Source organism: Nicotiana tomentosiformis, chromosome 8 (assembly GCF_000390325.3).
Source record: "Nicotiana tomentosiformis chromosome 8, ASM39032v3, whole genome shotgun sequence".
Taxonomy (NCBI): Eukaryota; Viridiplantae; Streptophyta; class Magnoliopsida; order Solanales; family Solanaceae; genus Nicotiana; species Nicotiana tomentosiformis.
The window spans coordinates 90547051-90565979 of NC_090819.1; the positions used below are offsets into that span (position 1 = coordinate 90547051).

At 34.1% G+C, this 18929-nt stretch overlaps 3 protein-coding genes across 3 annotated transcripts; 1 reads left to right on the forward strand and 2 right to left on the reverse strand.

Annotated features, from left to right (window-relative positions):
• Window positions 1-2898: 2898 nt before the first annotated feature.
• Window positions 2899-4466, reverse strand: LOC104117322 (uncharacterized). The gene is made up of 3 exons (XM_070183830.1): window positions 4407-4466; window positions 4149-4199; window positions 2899-3348 (listed from the first exon to the last, which is right to left on the reverse strand). Exons 1-3 carry the CDS (start codon window positions 4464-4466, stop codon window positions 2899-2901), a joined length of 561 nt encoding a protein of 186 aa, XP_070039931.1.
• Window positions 4467-11347: 6881 nt separating this feature from the next.
• LOC104117324 (uncharacterized) lies at window positions 11348-13165 on the reverse strand. Its single transcript, XM_070183831.1, has 4 exons — window positions 12742-13165; window positions 11719-12591; window positions 11580-11598; window positions 11348-11423 (listed from the first exon to the last, which is right to left on the reverse strand). The coding sequence occupies exons 1-4, from the start codon at window positions 13163-13165 to the stop codon at window positions 11348-11350; spliced, it is 1392 nt and encodes a 463-aa protein (XP_070039932.1).
• Window positions 13166-17014: 3849 nt separating this feature from the next.
• Window positions 17015-17350, forward strand: LOC138897813 (secreted RxLR effector protein 78-like). Its single transcript, XM_070183832.1, has one exon. It carries the CDS (start codon window positions 17015-17017, stop codon window positions 17348-17350), a length of 336 nt encoding a protein of 111 aa, XP_070039933.1.
• Window positions 17351-18929: the final 1579 nt, after the last annotated feature.

Below are 18929 nucleotides of genomic sequence, written 5' to 3' on the forward strand. Positions count from 1 at the left end.
TGCAAATTGTGAAGACCTTTACATTCACACTTTCGGGGTGTGGGTGGGGTTGTGGGCAGCTGCGGAGCTAGAAATTATCTACGGGTTTGGCCAAACTCAATAAATTATTTAGTCCAAACTTGATATTTATATTGAGAAAACTATTAAATATATATAAATATTAAATTTAAAATACAATTATAAATACTTGATGTTGCTATCTCAAAATTTAAAAATCATAAAATTTAAATTCTGAGTTCGATTACGGGGCGGGAATGTAGACATTGGAAAGACTACCAGCACGCATGCACTAAGCACGCCTACTGTATCTTTTTAGTGTTTTAGTCAATGTGAACTTCGAAAAGTCCCTTTTTATCTAAACAAATCTTTGTCCATATTTGCACTGGAATTGGCTGCTTATTCAATTCTTTGAGTTTTCTTTCTGCTTCTTCTTTGATAAAGAGGATTATTGACTCCTATGCTGCGAGCTCCATTTGAATGCTAGCTGGGAGACTACCTTAGACAAAAGATTCGATGATGGAATACAGGCTTAAAGCTTCCAAATAAAAGGATTTTTCCACTGATTGACAATTATTAGTTGGAGGCCTAACAATGATTAAATGGCAGAAAATATTGAAACTATGTATTCCATCGGTTTCACTTTATATATAGGACAGTCGTTAATTGGGCTGTGGGCAAGGAGCTTAAGGGAAAATATTTCAAATATATATCTAAACGATTGTTCGGCTAAGCTTATAAGCCAATAAAATTAGCTTATAAGTACATTTGAGCTTATTTACGCATTTGATAAACATCTAATTTCTTCATTATAAGATAAGTGCTTATAATTCAAAATCAGCCGAAAGTCATAAATTGGTCTAGCCAAAGTTATCATTTTTCAAGCACATTTAGTTTGATAAAAATATTTACTATATTATCCTCAATTTCTTTTTATTCTCAAAATACATTTCCCAAAATTAAAAACCACAACTTCCTCCCACTAAAAAATAGGCGAGTACAAAAAACTAGTTTTATCAAAATGTGATAATCTCACTGAGCTTTTGCATCATTTGAGATATTGAAAGATTTATATTAGGATGATTAGAATTCACGCGGTCCCTTTTTTTCACTCGATTGTGGTCCAATACTTTCACGTTACAAATATAAAAGTGGATGCATTGCACGTGTGAAACTTACTTGCTAACCAGTCAAGAACTCACCTCCAATGTACAGCCAACTTGGCTAGCTAAGCCTATGGCTTGGCTACCCTTAGCATGCATGCAAAAAGATTTGTGAGTTGATAAAATTTGGGACCATAATATATATGTAGAGCACTTATAATGTGAGATGATTAATAGTCTTTTGATTAACATGATCCCTATGGACAAAAAAGATTGTAGGAATAGGACCAACCTATATCAATTTCATATATCTAGCCGTGACATATGTAAACGTCAAGGTTTCTTTATATAATTGAAAAAACGCATTATCTTCGTCTACACCTACTATTATTATCCAAGTATGGAGCTAGATTGGTTTACTTTTGTAGTTTTAATTGTATCCTCAAGATCTCAACACTTTCCCTCTATTCTGAGCTAATTATTCTTTAGCAAGGATCATAAGTACTTAATTAAAATTAGTTAAATTAGGATAAACACATTCTAGCATGTATCATGCGCAGGTAAGTATTTTCCACTTATAATTCATCTTTGCTCATTTGAATAGTTACACTTACCATTACATTGTCTCCCAACCATGTTTTTTCTAGCTAGATCTCTTTTAGTTTGATTCATTTCACCATAGAGCTAATATAGCCTTTTTTGTGTGATGTATTTCGAAGTTAAAAATTCGATTATTTTCAATTGGAGAAGGATATATATCCTTCCTGAAAAGAATAATGCAAGCTTTTGTGCTTTTAGTTTGTGTATATTATAGTTTATGTAAGTTTCAAATTGGATATCTTTTTAAAAATCTTACCTAGTGTAGAGATATAAAAGTTCATTCGAATAACTCCTTCAGCATTTGAGCTAATCCTGACATTCTCTGTAAATTTGGATTAATGATTTAGCTACAACGTTCATAGTTAATTTTAAGTTAACTTCGTGGTCATTCATCTGGGCGGACTTGACAAAATGGACCTAGTCGGTTTCAAGCGTTAGGTCCATTTGGATATTTTACTTTTGTCCTGAAGTTAAGCTCATGTCCTGTGTAAAGTAACGTTGTGTGCCATTTAAAAGAAAAAACAGTTAATCAAAGCTTATGACTTATGAAGTGACGACAATATTCAGATGTGGTCTTGTCACAATAGACCAAAAGATCTTATTGAATTAGTATGACGACGAGCCAAGTGAGCAAATCCTCTAGGTAGAAAAGTCTGTATAATACGGCTACTATGCTTCTACAATTACAAAAAGAGGTTTTACGTGGGGGGGGGGGGAAGATGAGATTGAATTTTATGTCCCCCTTCCTTTACTATTCACTTGTTGGTTATATATATATATATATATATATATATATATATATATATATGATAGGAGTCAATGTCAAACCCCTAACCATTACAAGGCGATTATAATTATAGGAAAAAAAATATAAAATCAAGAGTCACCCTGTTTGAATTCAAGTTAATTGTTGCGGGTGATCATTGTTCATGACGAATAATATAAACTAAAGGTAATGTATCAAACTTTTGAATTGAATTAAATTTCAAATAGAAGAATCAAATTATGGTAGGAGAACATGCCCAAGCGTTCTTGCAAGCGAACACCTATAAACCATTCATGTTTAGTACTCCATATCTTAACAAGTAGTAGTATATTCTAATTAACAAGTACTGCATATAATGAGCAATGAAAAATAACCATGTCACTTTACTACCCTAAATATATCTAATTAAGGCATAAACTTTGCAATCCACTATTATTTCATTGTAATGTCAATTCTCGGAGCACAACTAGAACTTCTTGAAATCTTTGATGTAGGATATTGCTTCTTCTCCCTATTTTCATGGCTTCTTCTTGCAATATTTTTCATGGCCATTGTCAAAGAGAGCTTTGGGTTGAGTCTAGTTGAACAATTGAATTCTTGGCAGAAGTTTCTATGTGAACTCACAGCTTCTTCAATGTCTACTGGTCCCCCTTTTTGTCCTTCTTTTACAGCCTCAGAACAAAGGCCACACACCCATTTTCCTGAATAAGAATCCTTAATTCTTTCTATGTAATCTTGAGTGCATTCCTCTCGAAGGCCACAGCATTCACATTCTGCCTGCATAACTTCATCAATTGTACTGCAAATGTGCTCTAAATCTTTTTCAATTTTGTCTATTTCAAGTGATACATCTGATACCACCTTCCTTAGAACTTCTCCACTCTAAATCAGAAGGTAAGATTGCAATTCATCAGTTAACGTTGCAAATCCAACATATTGGTTTTCTCTTAGAAAAGGAAAACAAGAACTATTTGCAAATCAAAAGAGTTTAACTTGTATATACTAATAATATAAAGAATTTTTACGTGTGTTATTTTAACATATTGTATAACATATCATGAAGAAAATTCAAGTGATCTAATAGTTGCAGGATGTAATCGGGACACGTACTCATATAAAATGACAGCATATTCTACGTACTGAGGTCAAAAATCGACCTCAACCAGTCATTTCTCTGTTGGTTGGCACAATACACCAGTGGCGAACCTACACTTAGGTCACTGGGTGCTTAAGCATCCATTGCATTTTGACCAAACATTATACAGTTTGATATTGGAAATTAGTAGTAATAATATAAAAAGATATTGACTAAGCATCCAGTCTCCGAAAGTAGTAACTCTAAATTAAAGATTGTTGGCAAAAGGGCTCAATGAACTGATGAGTACTTCGGATGGGTTTGAACTTTGAGGATATATGTTTTAGCAAGTATTCTCGAGAATAAGTGAATGATTTACGTGATAGATCAAATGTTTTTGATCTTTATAGTGAGTAAACAGAAGAAAAAAAAATATTTTGCACTAATTAGATGATGCAATGAAAGAAACTTAATTACATTGAAGATTGTTAAACAGCTCAAGTTTCTTTTTTTTTTTTCTGGCCAAAACATATACATATATCAAGCAGAAACATTGTATATCCATCATGCAGAGTTTATGCAAGGTAGGTCACACGCATTGAAATACTTTTTCTCTTTTTTCACTTAGAAATCCATTTGACAAAGACACTAAATTGATCTATAAACACACTGAAGAAGCACAAAATCACTTCAGAAGACTCTCCGTCCAGAGAGAGAGAGATCAGCATGTCGGCTCTTTGTGTGTACAGAGCTAGGATTTTCACCAAGAAGATTCAAAATATAAAGAAATAAATACACGAAAAAGCCAAGACAATTTAACATCTAACTATATAAACAGAAAAAATAATTTTGACCTTGTATATACAGTATAATTTTTCTGCAAATAGGGTTCGGATACACCCTTGCAACCCCTAGCTCCACCCATGTTTGTGTGTACATGTGTGTGTGTGTGAGTGAAACTCAAAATCACTTCATATTACCATGATAGGAAAGTGTTCTCTTCCAACTGCTGCAGCTAAAATTTCCTATATATAGAAAGAAAGTGTTTTTGCTTATCAATCATCTCTCAAATGCTATTTATAGGTTTCACTGACTTGAAGAATATAATGAGGGTTCCAAAAAGATGAATGAATCTTATGCGATGAACAAGTCATGAAACATGAGTGGATAGCTACTTCTTAATTAATTTTAGAAACTTTCTTGTTCCATGAGTGGATAGCTACTTCCTAATTAATTTTAGAAACTATCTTTCTCATGCTAAGGTGTGACCTTTACAGGTAAGAAAAAGGGGGAAAAAACCCATCTTTAATTTTTCCTTTTTTAACAAATGATCCTAAGTTCACTTGCCATGCATTAATGAGATATTTTACCACTAGGGTTTTATGGCGCAAGTTGCAAGAGATACTTCTTATTTAGTACCATAATATGGAAAAAGGTAGTGGAGGTAGCATGTGACTTAACAGAATTTTGCGACTAAAATCTGTGAGTTTTTCTAATTTATGGAGTTTTATAATTGGATAAACTCGTGAAAGAGTTAATTGTACATGTATTTTTATAATTATTCGTGAAAGTGTGCATGAACATCTGCATTTTGGGTGAATATCATGTGAATTTGTGTATCAAAGCACAGCCTAGCAAGTAGCTGGCTAGAAGCTAGCAGCCATTTCCACTTATCGTCCGTTTTTTCTAAAACTTTACTCCATCTCTTTAAGATATATGTTACTTAGATTGTGCTTAAAAGTTAAGAAAAGATACAATTCTAATTTATATACTTGATGTTTGTTCAGAAATTTGTTGTGCTATCTATAAATATCTGGAGAAAGCGTTTAAAGAATGGTACAGTTTGTTGAATCTTCAAAATATGTCCGTAAATGGTTTTAAAAAAATTAAAGAATAAAAAGCAATTTAATTAGAGATAGGAACAATTGAACAAGACATGTAAGTTTTGCTAATACGAAAGAATACCTTTTCCGATAAATTTTATGAAAAATTTAGTTGGTAGAATGAATTTAGTGTACGAAATCTTGCCAGTAAGGAAAAACTTTTGAATAACATATGCAAGTTTTGTCAATCTTATAGAATTTGTGAATAATTTGTATTAAAGGTATACCAGCCAATAATTAAAGTTATATATGTTCGTCACAACTTGTGAACAAGGCGAATTTGTCAATCTTGCTAGACGTGTACCAAAGTTACAATTTTTGCACAAATACCTTAAATGGGGACAAAAGTTAAATAGCACCTTAGAGTTATCCTATTTGTGCAAATATTTCCCTTCCAATCGGCAAGGCCCAAGAACCTGTAGCCCATTTCCCTCTCCCTAACCACATGAATAAGGCCCAACAAAATGGACAGGTTAATGCCCAGAACTCATTGCATGAAAATTAATGAGGAAACTATACGAATAGCCATAAAAAAGATAATATCTACCAACAAATAGCCATTAAGTTATGCTGGCAAAAATAGCCATAAACAATTGTCAATAATATACAACATTCAAAAAATCTAGAAAAAAATAACTTTTTTTCAATGGGTATGTATGTTTGAAAATACATAAACAAGGCAATATACAACATTTGAGAGAGAAAGGAAGTGATTTGGACTAGTCTAGATTTAAAAATCGTTATTAATAATATACAACATTCAAAAATATAGGCAATTTTTTTTTTTTCAATTGGTATGGTTAGAATTTGCTGAAAGTGTTTTAAAAGGCGTGGGCGTAAGGCGAAATGTTTTACATATGCCTCGGCGCGTAAGCCCCATAGGTATTTAATTTTTAATATTTTATAAAATATTATAATGACAGTTAATATTTATAAACAGGTAAAATTGCATAAAATTGAAAAAAATTATATATATGTGTGCTCCATCCCCACAAAAAACTAATCAAAACAATCTATTATACGTTACTTACAAGCACAAGTAATTTGAGTCTAAAAGAATAAAATTTTCTATATGGAGGAACAAAAAGGATGATTAACCTGCAATTTGAACTTTGAATTTGCTGCTATGAAGAAAAATGTCGTTCTCTTTGTATTTGTAAAAAAAATTAAACATTCATATCTTTTGGAGAGATATTAGCAGACTAGCGGACAAGATAAAAATTTGGAAAAACCATGAATTAAGGATTAAATCAATAAAAAAGGTCTTTACTTTTAAATTTAATACTTTTGAGTTCATTTTTAAACTTTTTGAGTAATTACCAAACTGACTTTTGAGAATTTGGGTATTATATGAAGGACTAATTCAACAAATTTTGTTTTAATTTAAAAAAGTCTCTGGGGCTTACTCCTTACTAAAAAAATGCGCCCCGAACGCCCGGGTGTACGCCCAGAACGCCCGGGCGTACGCCCCAAATTGCGGGGCATACGCCTCTTGAGACTTTCGTCCCATACCATCACCCCGGGGCATTTTTGATACGCCTCGCCCCGGGGCTCGCCTCAGAAACGCCTTTTAAAATAGAGGCTGAAAACACATAGATGAGACAATATACAAAATTTGAGAAAGATTAGAGGTGATTTGGACTAGTTTTAAGTCAAAATTCCTAGTTGAAATCGAGTTTAAAAATTTCTCTACAATATATGTGCCTAACATATATCATACATACAGGTACACATGGATATACAACGGATACACAAGGGATACACACTTTATACATATGAGATACACAAGTGACACATGAGAGATGGACGGTGAGATACACATATCATCTTCTTCCACACTCATCTTGTGTACTTCAAATTTTGAGCCTCAAATTGCAATTCAAACCACCTCAAATCTCCACCAAATCATTCCAAAATTGAGATTTAAATTGCTTAAGATGTACCCAATCTATTTCAAATACCCACTCAAAATAAATTTCAATTTCGAAAGTCTATAACTTTTAAATTCACGTTGAACCTAGGTTTAGTGGCTTTTAATAAAAGAATTTGGTCTGATTTGTATAATAAAAATGGGTATGAATGGAAAAGCAATTGAATCCATATTTGGGAGATTAATGATATTTAGATATTTTGTGTTTGAGATATCTGAAAAATATGGTGAATCATACGTACAAACAAAAAAAAGTCGCTAACAGTTGACTTGCACCGTTACAGTTCATACTCTTAGTATTATGTCACCAATTGCAATTGTTTGGCATGTAGTCATTGCACTTAGTGTATCTTTTTTGGTTTCATGGTTTTATGTTCACCTATTGAAAATCTTATTCTCAAGCGAATTTGGTAGGAGAAGCACGAAGGCGAGAGAAGGAAGCTTAATCAGTCATTTTGTAATAAGAAAGAATTTAGAGCTAAATTTAGTATCATTTTATGAGTATTAACTAATTTTGGTAGTATTTTATGAATTTACTAATATTGATACTCCCCGGTCCACTTTAATTGATTTTTTGATTGTTTTCACACATATTAATTTTTAGCATTAATTAATAATGAAATTGACCATATTAACTTTAATTTCTTCATTGAAAATATAACAAATGCTTCTAGATTCTTTACTTCAAGAGCAACTTTAGAAAAAAAAAGTTAATATCTTCTTGATATCTGAAAAAATTATATATTATGGATCACAAAAAAAATTAAAAATTTAATTAAAATGGACCAGAGGGAGTAGTATTTTTGCTTTGAGAGGTTAAACTGGATAGTATGTTAGAAGATATATCAGCCTGCTAGTTCGTTTCTTCCATGGCATAATTTGAGTAAAAGCAGTTCTCTGGATATGTTTGTTTGAATATCATCTTTCAAAAAGCTATTAGGTTCTATTAACCTGCAACTAATGATGTAAATTTGCTCTTATGTATAGACTTTTTATTACATACTAGTTTTTATGTACGCATTTCACACGTAACAACCTAACTAAGAAGAGAAAGATGAAAAAAATAAAACGATAAAGTAAATACAATACCGTAGACACGATTATTAATAAATACTGTTAATTTCATGCAACTTACATCTCATAAAACATCACTTTCTTAGCTAGTTCATGCCATATAGGAGCATATTTTATTATCACTATTACGTTTTAATTATTTATATAAACAAAGACGGTAAGAAAACTTCACTGTGCATTCATTTATAGATTGAACTATAAGAACTTATATTTTGTCGTAGTTTTTTACTATAGGAATGACAAAAAGCTTTTAGCCTTTAAATAGATTATAAGTATATAAATAGCATGTCAACAAACATGTGTGGTGAAAAGTCCTTTTGTGTTAAAATATTTTAGTATATATTACTATCATCTTTTACGGATCAGAACTAAGAAGGATTTTACTTTTATAGAATAATTTGACAATCGACATCTCATCTATTTGACCGACATATTCATTTTTGCTAGTTATTATAGTTGTTGTCATAATGTATTTTGGAGAAATTATATTTTTAATTAATGATGAAAATTATTAAAAAATTTAGCACTACCATAATTGTTGGGATTAACAACCAATTATTTTGAAAGGAGACCAAATCATCTCTTCTTATACGCTCATGCGTAATCATTATGAATGCTGGATCTATTCTAGCTCTTGTATATATTGTTGGCTGAATCTTTTTTTATTTGATGCTAGAAGTATGATTTTTACCAAACCTCTATTTACAGTTCTCCGCCCTCATCGATTTTGGAACTACTTGTAACATTTGATGAAAAGTACCTCCAAATCTCATTATTTTTTACCAAACCTCTATTTACAGTTCTCCGCCCTCATCTCCAAAGCTCTTGTTAACTATTTCGATTGACTAGCGCTTAGCTATAAGTGCTTCATGCTAAATTGTTAAATTTTATTTTCTATCCCTTTTAGCACCTTCACTATATTTTAGCACAATTATAATGGTTATTTTAATTGTTTGAAAAAGTATATTGTATCAACTGCGGATAAATTATTCAAAGCAATTAAGTTTTAAGTGTACATATGTTCTAAGAACCTTTTTAACCAAGCACCACAAAAAATACATTGCTAACAATATTCTATGCCCTTTTTATTTTTATCTGAATATAAAGTTACTATAAATCCTGAATTAGGAGACAATTCATGGCATAAGAGCATTTACTTGTGAAAATAAGCCAATCAAAGGAATATTAAACTTCGATATATATTTCATCTCAAACCTAATCTAACATGCATTGGTCTGCTTTGAGAACTTTTAAAAATAAATTAATGCTTGAAAATAAATGTTTAACGACAAATTAGAGAGAAAATAAAAGGCTATCCTTTTTCAAAATATCTTAAATTCGCACGTTTTAGAATTGCCACAGCGAAGGGAAAGTTAAGCACATTTAGTTTAGGGTTTCTAGTTTCATAATTATAGCTAAATATCGGAATAATATTTTATTTGAATTTAAAATTCTTTGATAGATTTTAAAATATTACAATTTATTCAAAGTATTTTTTTTTCATTAAAGAAACATATAAAAGGATATAAAAATCAGTCAATTAAACTCATAATAAGATGTTTTCAAAAAAAAAAAAATCTAATAGCTTTAATTAATATTGGGATTAATATTAGATAGAGCACGATTGAATACTGGAACGATGAACTCCTAATAAAAATAAATAAAAATACAGCTCTTGTTTTGTATTTGCCGTGGGAGTTTAAGCTTAAAAATACTCTAATTTGACTTCTAATGTGAAGAGTATTTTAGTTCGGTATCTTTGCTTGTAATCCACTATCAATGTCTTATTTTGATACAAGTACTTGTGTTATTTTACAGGTGAATTTGAGTGACATTGGAACTCTATCGTTTATTATAAATTCTAAGGAGTAATGTTTTAGTTGAATTTGAAGTACACGCAAATTCTTTCCAACTTCATTGTCCAAGTGAAATTAGTATGACATAGTAAGTAATATTACAATTTTATCCTTTAGACATATAAAAAGCAATTAATATTTTAAGATTATTTTGGTAAACCAACATTGTATTTATACTTTTATAATAATATAGATATAGATAGATATAGATAAGTGTTTAATTTTAAAATACAGAAGATGTATCTATCTGTTTTACAAGTGTTTAGAGTAATTTATTCTAATCAATATATACTTCTTTTACCTCAGTTTGCACTTAGCCATAATAAATTAACGTGATTTAATTTAGTGTAAAACACAAGATGCATATGATCTTTCCAGCGAATAGTGAAATAGCCAGCCCGAACTCCGACGGGACTCAGTCTACCGTCAGCCGGTGTGCATCACCAATGTTAGTTTTTCAGGCCAGATTTGCAGCACTAGTGGTCAGCCCTCGAACGATCCGGCGACTCCGGCAGTTCTCCGATGACCTCCACCGGCTCTACTGTCTCCGGCGGCTGTACCAGATTCTACGTCCTTGTTTGGATACTTTTTATTGTCAGTATAACCTGTTAACACCTTTTTCCTTGTCCTTGTTTGGTTTCTTTCTGTTTTCCATATACCCTGTTGTTGTGCTCTAATTGTGGTTAATTTGTTTACATCAATTATATTTGCTTGTGGCTTTTTAGCATTGTCTAGGGTACTTAGTTTCGCATACAGTGCTGCTACTATCATTCTAGTACATTAGTTTTTCCTTACTTTTGTGCCCTTTAGTTTCGGACTGTATTCTCGGTATTTGTAGCCTCTGCTTAGTGTGTCTCAGATCACAGTGGCTGCACTGAATGATGGTATGCAGAGGCGAACTCAAGATTTGAATATGACTGGGGAACCATTGTTATTAGAGTGAATTACCCAAAGCCAATAAAATAATACATATAAACTCTATAATAGACCGGTAAATAAGCAGCACAATCCACTATATAATATAAACTTGATAAGCAAAAAACTAAAATAAAGTAAGAAGAGCTTACGCTTTGATTTCATCAGACTCCCCCATTGGCCCGCGAAAACTAACTTCGATTTCATCAGACTCCCCAATTGATCTGCGAAAACAAATTTTAAAATAAGCATTTCAAGAAAATAAACAACTTCCTGCACATCCTTGCGCACACATGGACTAAAATGGAATAAACTTTAACATATAAAACAAGCTTAGTGGCCTTAATAGCAATTTCTGACATACTAATAGTAATATCTACCGTTGTCCATAAAAGAGAGCTAAAGAAGGCACAATTTACATCAAAATACAAACTTAAATGTTATAGAATATCTTTAATTGATACTAATATAACAAAAGTACATCATCCACTTATACTTGAACTCGACGCGTTTTCATACTCTGAAAATGGTCAATAATAGTATCATTGCTTACATTTGTAAACACTTCTTTTTCAAAGTAACAAATTAAACAATCATTTAAAAATATATCACCAATACTACTACGCAATTCATCTTTAATATACTTCATGGATGAGAATGTTCTTCCTACCGTTGCAGTCGCGACAGGTAAAATTAGAGTCAACTTCACAAGAAAATAAACAAGTGAATATGTCTCCACAAGATTTTTCTCAACCAACGCTTTTGCCAAATCACCAATTCCTTTCAAATCCGAGAATCTAGGGTCACCATGTTGCATATGCAATATGAAAGTGTCAAGCTGGTGACTAAGATCTCGAAGCTTCAATTTGCCAAACTCATCTGGATAATACTTGGCCAATGTCATTATTCTTTCTTTATCAAAATTAGCAAACGAATTAGCCAGATTCAAGCTAGCCATACCAAGAAGCAAGTTATCACTAACAACATCAAAACGACTGTTAAGCTCATGAAGTTGCAAATCCATCACTGTATAAAAAGGCTCAACACGTAAGTGATGTGAATAAGTAACACTAGAAGGCCTACACTTCGACTTTTCAGGAATATAGAATTCTTCCATATTGGGCACCAAAATATCATGTTTAGTACAAAACAAATAGACTTCATCCATTAATGATTCCCATCCTTCATCTCTCATTTGTTGTAACCTTTCCTTTGTAAGGTCAAGAAATATCATGGCATTGACAATATCTTGCTCTTTCTTCTGTAAAACTTTACTCAGCTCGTTCGACATCAACAATACGTTCAACATCAAGTGAAGCATGAACAAAAATTCAAATGAATTGATTTTACTCCAAAAAGCTTCTGCTTGCAATCTATCATTAGCCTCTTGACCTTCATATTCAATCACCCCAAGCACATGAACATTAGATGCAAATAAAACAATAAAGTTATCTAATGTTTTACAATGTGATCCCCAACGAGTGTCACCTGACCTTTGAAGCCCTCACTCTTGATTTAATCCTTTCCCACTTTGAACTTTACCACTCTCTAACAATTGCTCCAATAATTCGGCATGATGATCCCGAAGTTGATATCTACTTTTAAAGGATGCTCCAATTACATTCAACACATTAAAAACTATAGCAAAGAAAGTTTTCACCTCCTTATGTTTTTTAGCAATCGCTACAAGCGTCAACTGTAATTGATGAGCAAAATAATGATTGCAATGTGCCGAAGGAGTTTCTTGCAAAATTAAAGCTTTAAGACCATTTATGTTTCCTTGCATATTACTAGCTCCATCATAGCCTTGTCCACGTATTTTAGATAGACTTAATGAGTATTTCATAAGCAAAAAAAGTATTGCTTCCTTTAACGACTTTGCAGAGGTATCATGAACACGAACAAGACCAATAAATGGCTCGTTCACTTGGTCTTTTTTGTCAACATACCGCAAAACAAGGGCCATTTGTTCATGGTGTAAAATATCTTTGGACTCATCAACTAATATCCCGAAATAATTCCCATCCAAATCATTGATTATAGCTTTCACGGTTTCTTGTGCACAAGCACTCACAATGTCCTTTTAAATTTTTGGCGAAGTTATCATATCATTTTTTGGAGCATGTTTCAATATGACTCTATCTACTTCAGGGAGCCTCTTTGCAAGCCATTCCAAAATTCTGAGAAAAAGGCCTTTATTTTTTGAAGAATTACTTTCATCATGAGCTCAAAAAGATAATCCAAAATACAAGAGAAACCTTGCAACATCGATTGATGTATTTAAACGAATTCGTTGATCATTTCTTTGTTTCTCAGATTGCTTATCAAAAGCAACTTGAATTGATTGGGATTTATTTGATAAGTCTATCATCTTGTTGAAACACTTGTGGTGGAGGCTATTTACTTGACCAACATGTAAAGCAAGTCTTTCCGAAACTTTATTCCAAGCCTTAAAGCCCGTTTTTGTGAAAGAGTCACCCGTGCTTCCATGAACATAATTATTTTTGAATAAATAATAACATAAATAAAATACGGCATCTTTCTTTACACTATACTCCAACCATCTAGAATACGAACCTTTAAACCAACCCGGACTAAATTGACGCATTTTATTCCCGAATAAAGTTTTAGGAAATTTATGATCAACCGGATGGCAATGTCCATTTTGAATGTAGTATCTTCTTACTTCATCCCGTATTCTAAGACTATATTTATCAATGGGTACTCTCTCTCCAAGGTCGGGATTGAGTAATTTCTCATCAAACTCATCTATAAGATGAGAGGAATTGTTTCTAACACTAGAACTTGGTTGAGAAGAATTAAACTTCGTCAAAAATACGTCCATCTCAATTCACAAGAACAAGAACTTCCTACAAAAAATGAGTTCAATAAATTTAAGAGTCTATCAAAAATACAAACAAACACAATATCAATAAAGAAATCGTACCCATTAATTTGCTTTTTTTGTATAGAAAAAATGGTAAACTTAAACTCTACAAGAATCTGACAAATAAAATATAGAAATTGTGGGTAAAAAAAATTGAAAACTTACTGAATACTAATGCTACAACTCTACAAGAATCTGACAAATTTTCAACAGAAAGAGAAGTCAGTCTTAAAGTTTAACAACAAAAGTAAGAGACTACTAATTTCAGAGAAGCTCAACCTAAACAAAATCATTTGGATAATAGATTTGGGGTTTACCAAGAATGCCTTGGGGATTCTTAAACCAAAAAATTTAAACCTAAATAAAATAATATAAAATCCATCCTCAATTCTCCATGATCTTACAATTTATAAATAAAAATTAAGTTTCAAAGTAAGAGAAACACTAACCAAAGATTCGATGCCCGCTACTCTTTTAAAGTAATGATAGGAATTGAGATTGAGGAAGAATGGTTCTCTATTTTGGAGTGAGGAGTGATGGCTGAGGACTGAGTTTGACGGAGGGGAGCTTCTGCATTTGATTGAGGAAGAACTGAAGAAAGGTTTAGGGATTTAATGTTTTGGGGCTTTTGATTGGGGTAGGATTTTGTAGAAGAATTAAATAATAAAATTGATTATTATGTATAACTATTAAAATATAATTAAATTGAGAAAAGGTAAAATTAAAAATTATAAATTAGTCAATTGTTGACTAGTGACTAATAAATAGTAGTATTGTACTAGTATATAATTGATTATTTCAGTTATAAAAAGCGAAAGAAACTAAAAAAAAAGTATTTGTAGAAAAGGGGTTTCGAACCCCAGTCGTAGCAAAAGGAACAGAACTAACGCATAGAGGCGGACCATTGCTCCAAGCAAAATTTCGTTTATGATGGGGCCAAAAACATATTTAAGGGCCCCCCAAAGTATATACAACTATACATACAATATATATACAGGGTTTTTACCGAGGTTAACGGGTTTATGTGACCCCTCAAGGCCTAGTGTAGGTCCGCCTCTGATGGTAAGGTAAAGTCATGTCCTCGGGGTCCCCAAGGGAGATGGGGGCTAGGGGATAAGATTGGTAAGGGTATCTCCAGGCTGAGAGTTAGGTCTTGAAATATAGGGACTTTGACAGGAAAGTCTATATAGTTAGCGAAGTTTTTCCATAAGAGGAAGATCAATATAGCTTGTCTTCAGGAGACTAGATAGGTGGGAGATAAGGCACGAGATGTAGATGTGTTTAAATTTTAGTACTCTGGATGCGTGGGGGGAGAAGGGGGGGGGGGGAGACGGGGTAGGCATATGCACCTCAAGTGGGTTTGGACGAGCATTAAGCTAGTTGTTGGGTTTTTTTACTTTAAACGTGATTAGTGCATATGCACCTCAAGTGGGCTTGGACGAGGAAGTCAAAAGGCGCTTCTAGGAGGAGTTGGATGAGGTTGTGCATAGTACTCCGCACACTGAGAAGCTCTTTATACGAGGAGATTTCAATGGTCACATTGGCTTGACGTCGGGGGGTTACGATGACGTGCATGGCAGCTTCGGTTTTGGAGTTAGAAACGAAGGATGAACTTTGCTGCTAGATTTTGCTAAGGCATTTGACTTGATAATAGTTAAATTAAGTTTCCTGAAGAAGTAAGAGCACTTGGTTAGTTTTCAGAGTTCAGTAGCCAGGACCAAGATTGATTATCTACTCTTCAGGAGGTCTGACAAAGGTCTATATGCAAACTGCAAGGTCATCCTGAGTAAAAATCGCATGACCCAACATAGGCTCATGGTCAAGAATTTGGAGATCAGGAAGAAGCATAGAAAAAGGGTTGTGTATGGTCTACCTAGGATCAAGTATGGATCTTTGACTAAAGACAAAGCCCATGAGTTGGGGGATAAGTTGCTGGCTATGGGGGCATGGAAGAGTAGTGGGGACGCGAGTGGTATATGGACCGCGACTGCGAATCACATTAGGGAGGCTGCTAGAGAGTATTGGGGGTCTTGAAGGGCTCTTTTGATGTCCGCAAATTGGACCTGGTGGTGGAGTATTGAGGTCCAAGGTAAAGTGGAGGCCAAGAAAGCGGCATATTTGAAGCTTTTGGAGAGCGCGGGCGAGGAGGAGAAGTGGACGTACATGGAGCGGTAAGGTGGATAAGACGGAAGCGAAACTGGCGGTTACTGTGGCTAAGACTATCGCGTTTGAACTCTTGTATAAAGCACTTGGAGGAAAATGAGGGGATAAGAATATGTACAGGCTAGCCAAGGTGCAAGAAAGGAAGGCCTATGACCTGGACCAAGTGAAGTGCATCAAGGACGAGGAAGGTAGAGTTTTGTTGGATGAGGCACTTATTCGATTTTTCTCTCTTTCTTTTTGATACTTGGTTGGCAGGGTCAGGGCCTTTCTTACTGGGCGAGCTAATCCGTATTATTACGGAAATGGCAGATATTCTTCCATAAACTCTTAAACGAAGAAGGGTATAGGAACATTGTGATGGGTGAATTAGAACATTCCGATAGTCAACGGGACTTTGGGTATTGTAGGCATATAAAAATTGCAGAGGTAGAGGTGGCTATACATAAGATGAGCAGGGAGAGAGCGACCGGACCAGATATAATTTCGGTGGAATTTTGGAAGAGCGTGGGTAGGGCAGGCTTAGAATGTCTTGCGAGGTTATTTAATGTTATTTTTAGGACGAAGAAGATACCCGAAGAATGAATATGGAGCACGATGATCCCGTTGTATAAGAACTAGGGTGATATTCAAAATTGCAACAACTATCAGGGTATCACGTTACTAAGTCATACCATGAAAGTCTGGGCGAGGGTAGTGGAGCTGAGGGTAAGGAGGATTGTGTCTATTTCTGAGAACCAATTCGGATTTATGTTGGGATGTTCAACCATGGAAGACATTCACCTTGTTACGAGGTTGATGGAGCAGTATAGTGAAAGGAAGAGGGATTTACGCCTGGTATTCATCGACTTAGAGAAGGCTTACGATAAAGTATCGAGTGAGGTTCTGTGGAGATGTTTGGACACTAGAGGTATTCCTGTAGCATACATTAGGGTTATTAAGGACATGTATGATGGAACAAAGACTCGAGTGAGGACAGTGGGAGGGGACTTGGAATACTTTTCAGTTATGATGGGGTTGAACCAAGGGCCAACCCTAAGTCCATTTCTATTTGTCCTGGTGATCTATGCATTGATGCGCCGCATTCAGGGGGAGGTATCGTAGTGCATGTTATTTGCAGATGACATTGTACTAATTGATAAGATGCGAGGTGGTGTTAAAGAGATATTAGAGGTTTGGAGACAGACCTTGGAGTTTAAAGGTTTGAAGTTGAGTAGGACCAAAATAAAATACTTGGAGTGCAAGTTCAATGGTGCGACTCAGGTAGTGGATGAGAACGTGAGGCTTGATTCACAAGTCATCCCTAGGTAAGAGAGTTTCAAGTATCTTGGATCAGTTATTCAAGGGAATGAGGAGGTTGACGAGGATGTCACATATCATATTGGGGCGGGATGGATGAAATGGAGGCTTGCTTGTAGTGTCTTGTGTGATAAGAATGTGATACCAAAACTCAAAGGGAAGTTCTATAGAGCGGTAGTCAGACCGACTATGTTGTATGTGGCAGAGTGTTGGCCAGTCAAGAACTCCCATGTCTAGAAGATGAAGGTGACTGGAATAAGGATGTTGAGATGGATGTGAGGGCATACTAGGTTAGACAGAATTATGAATGAAGTTATCCGGGATAAGGTGGGTGTGGCCTCTGTGGAGGACAAGATACGGGAGGCGAGACTTAGGATCGGGCATGTAAAGAGGAGATGCACAGATGCACCAGTGAGAAGGTGTGAGAGGTTGGCCTTGGAGGGCCGACGGATAGGTAGAGGCAGGCCGAAGAAGTATTGGGGAGAGGTGATTAGGCAAGATATGACGTTGCTCCAGTTTATTGAGGACATGATAGTGGATAGAAAGGTGTGGAGGTTGAGAATTAGGGTAGAAGGTTAAAAAGGCGAGCTTTATCATTGTTTGTTACAGTAGCTTTAGTACATCGCTTAGTTTCTTTAGTATATTTTCGTATGTTTAGATTTTTATTATTACTTGTTGTTGTCTTTACTTTGATTTTCTAATTGGACTACCTAGTGTTAGTTTTTGTTTTCGCTTGGTTTTTTGATTAGTTTGCTTATCATTGCCCCCTCCTTTTATCTTTCATGAGTCGAGAGTCCTCCGGAAACAAACTCTTTACTTTCTAAATGTAGGATAAGGTTTGTGTACTCATTATTCTCTCCCGACATCACTTGTTAGAATACACTGGGTTTATTGTTGTTGTAAGTGCGGCTATAATCTAAAGGTTAGAAGGAATCTCGAAAGTAGCAGTCCAGATCACAATATTGTCGGAGAAGAAAGAGGTGAATGTGAAGTTAAGATAAGATTAGATTATTTTAGACGGTGGCATTATTTTGTCTTATGTGCCATTACTTCAAAACGAAGTGCCTAAAGATTGTATATGAAGGCACTTTGTGTGTTTTTCTTGGACAAGCAAAGCTTAGGAATTACTAATATCTTGAAAGACCAGCAAACTCACGACGTTTGATATTTATCTATCGCCTTTCAATGCCAATAAATAGAAGAAAGATTTTAATTGTACTCACTAACAGCGTAAACAATTTCAAAATTATCTGTACATAAAATTTATTATAGTAACTCACTTACCATATACTTACAGGGTTGATGTTATTAAATAGTGTAAACCTGTAAGCTTCAATATTTTTTTTTTAGGTGAATTGATTGAATGTTTATTTTTACATAATTA

Excerpts from the sequence above, each read along its gene's own strand:
- LOC104117322 (XM_070183830.1), bottom strand. The coding sequence starts at position 4,466 with ATGGGTGGAGCTAGGGGTTGCAAGGGTGTATCCGAACCCTATTTGCAG. Across the intron at positions 4,200-4,406 it reads ATTTGCAGAAAAATTATACT|ATCAATTTAGTGTCTTTGTC; the intron begins GTATATACAAGG and ends GTGTGTTTATAG. Across the intron at positions 3,349-4,148 it reads TAAGTGAAAAAAGAGAAAAA|AGTGGAGAAGTTCTAAGGAA; the intron begins GTATTTCAATGC and ends CTTCTGATTTAG.
- LOC104117324 (XM_070183831.1), bottom strand. The coding sequence starts at position 13,165 with ATGGCCCTTGTTTTGCGGTATGTTGACAAAAAAGACCAAGTGAACGAG. Across the intron at positions 12,592-12,741 it reads GGAGCAATTGTTAGAGAGTG|GTCAAGAGGCTAATGATAGA; the intron begins GTAAAGTTCAAA and ends TTGAATATGAAG.
- LOC138897813 (XM_070183832.1), top strand. The coding sequence starts at position 17,015 with ATGGAAGACATTCACCTTGTTACGAGGTTGATGGAGCAGTATAGTGAA.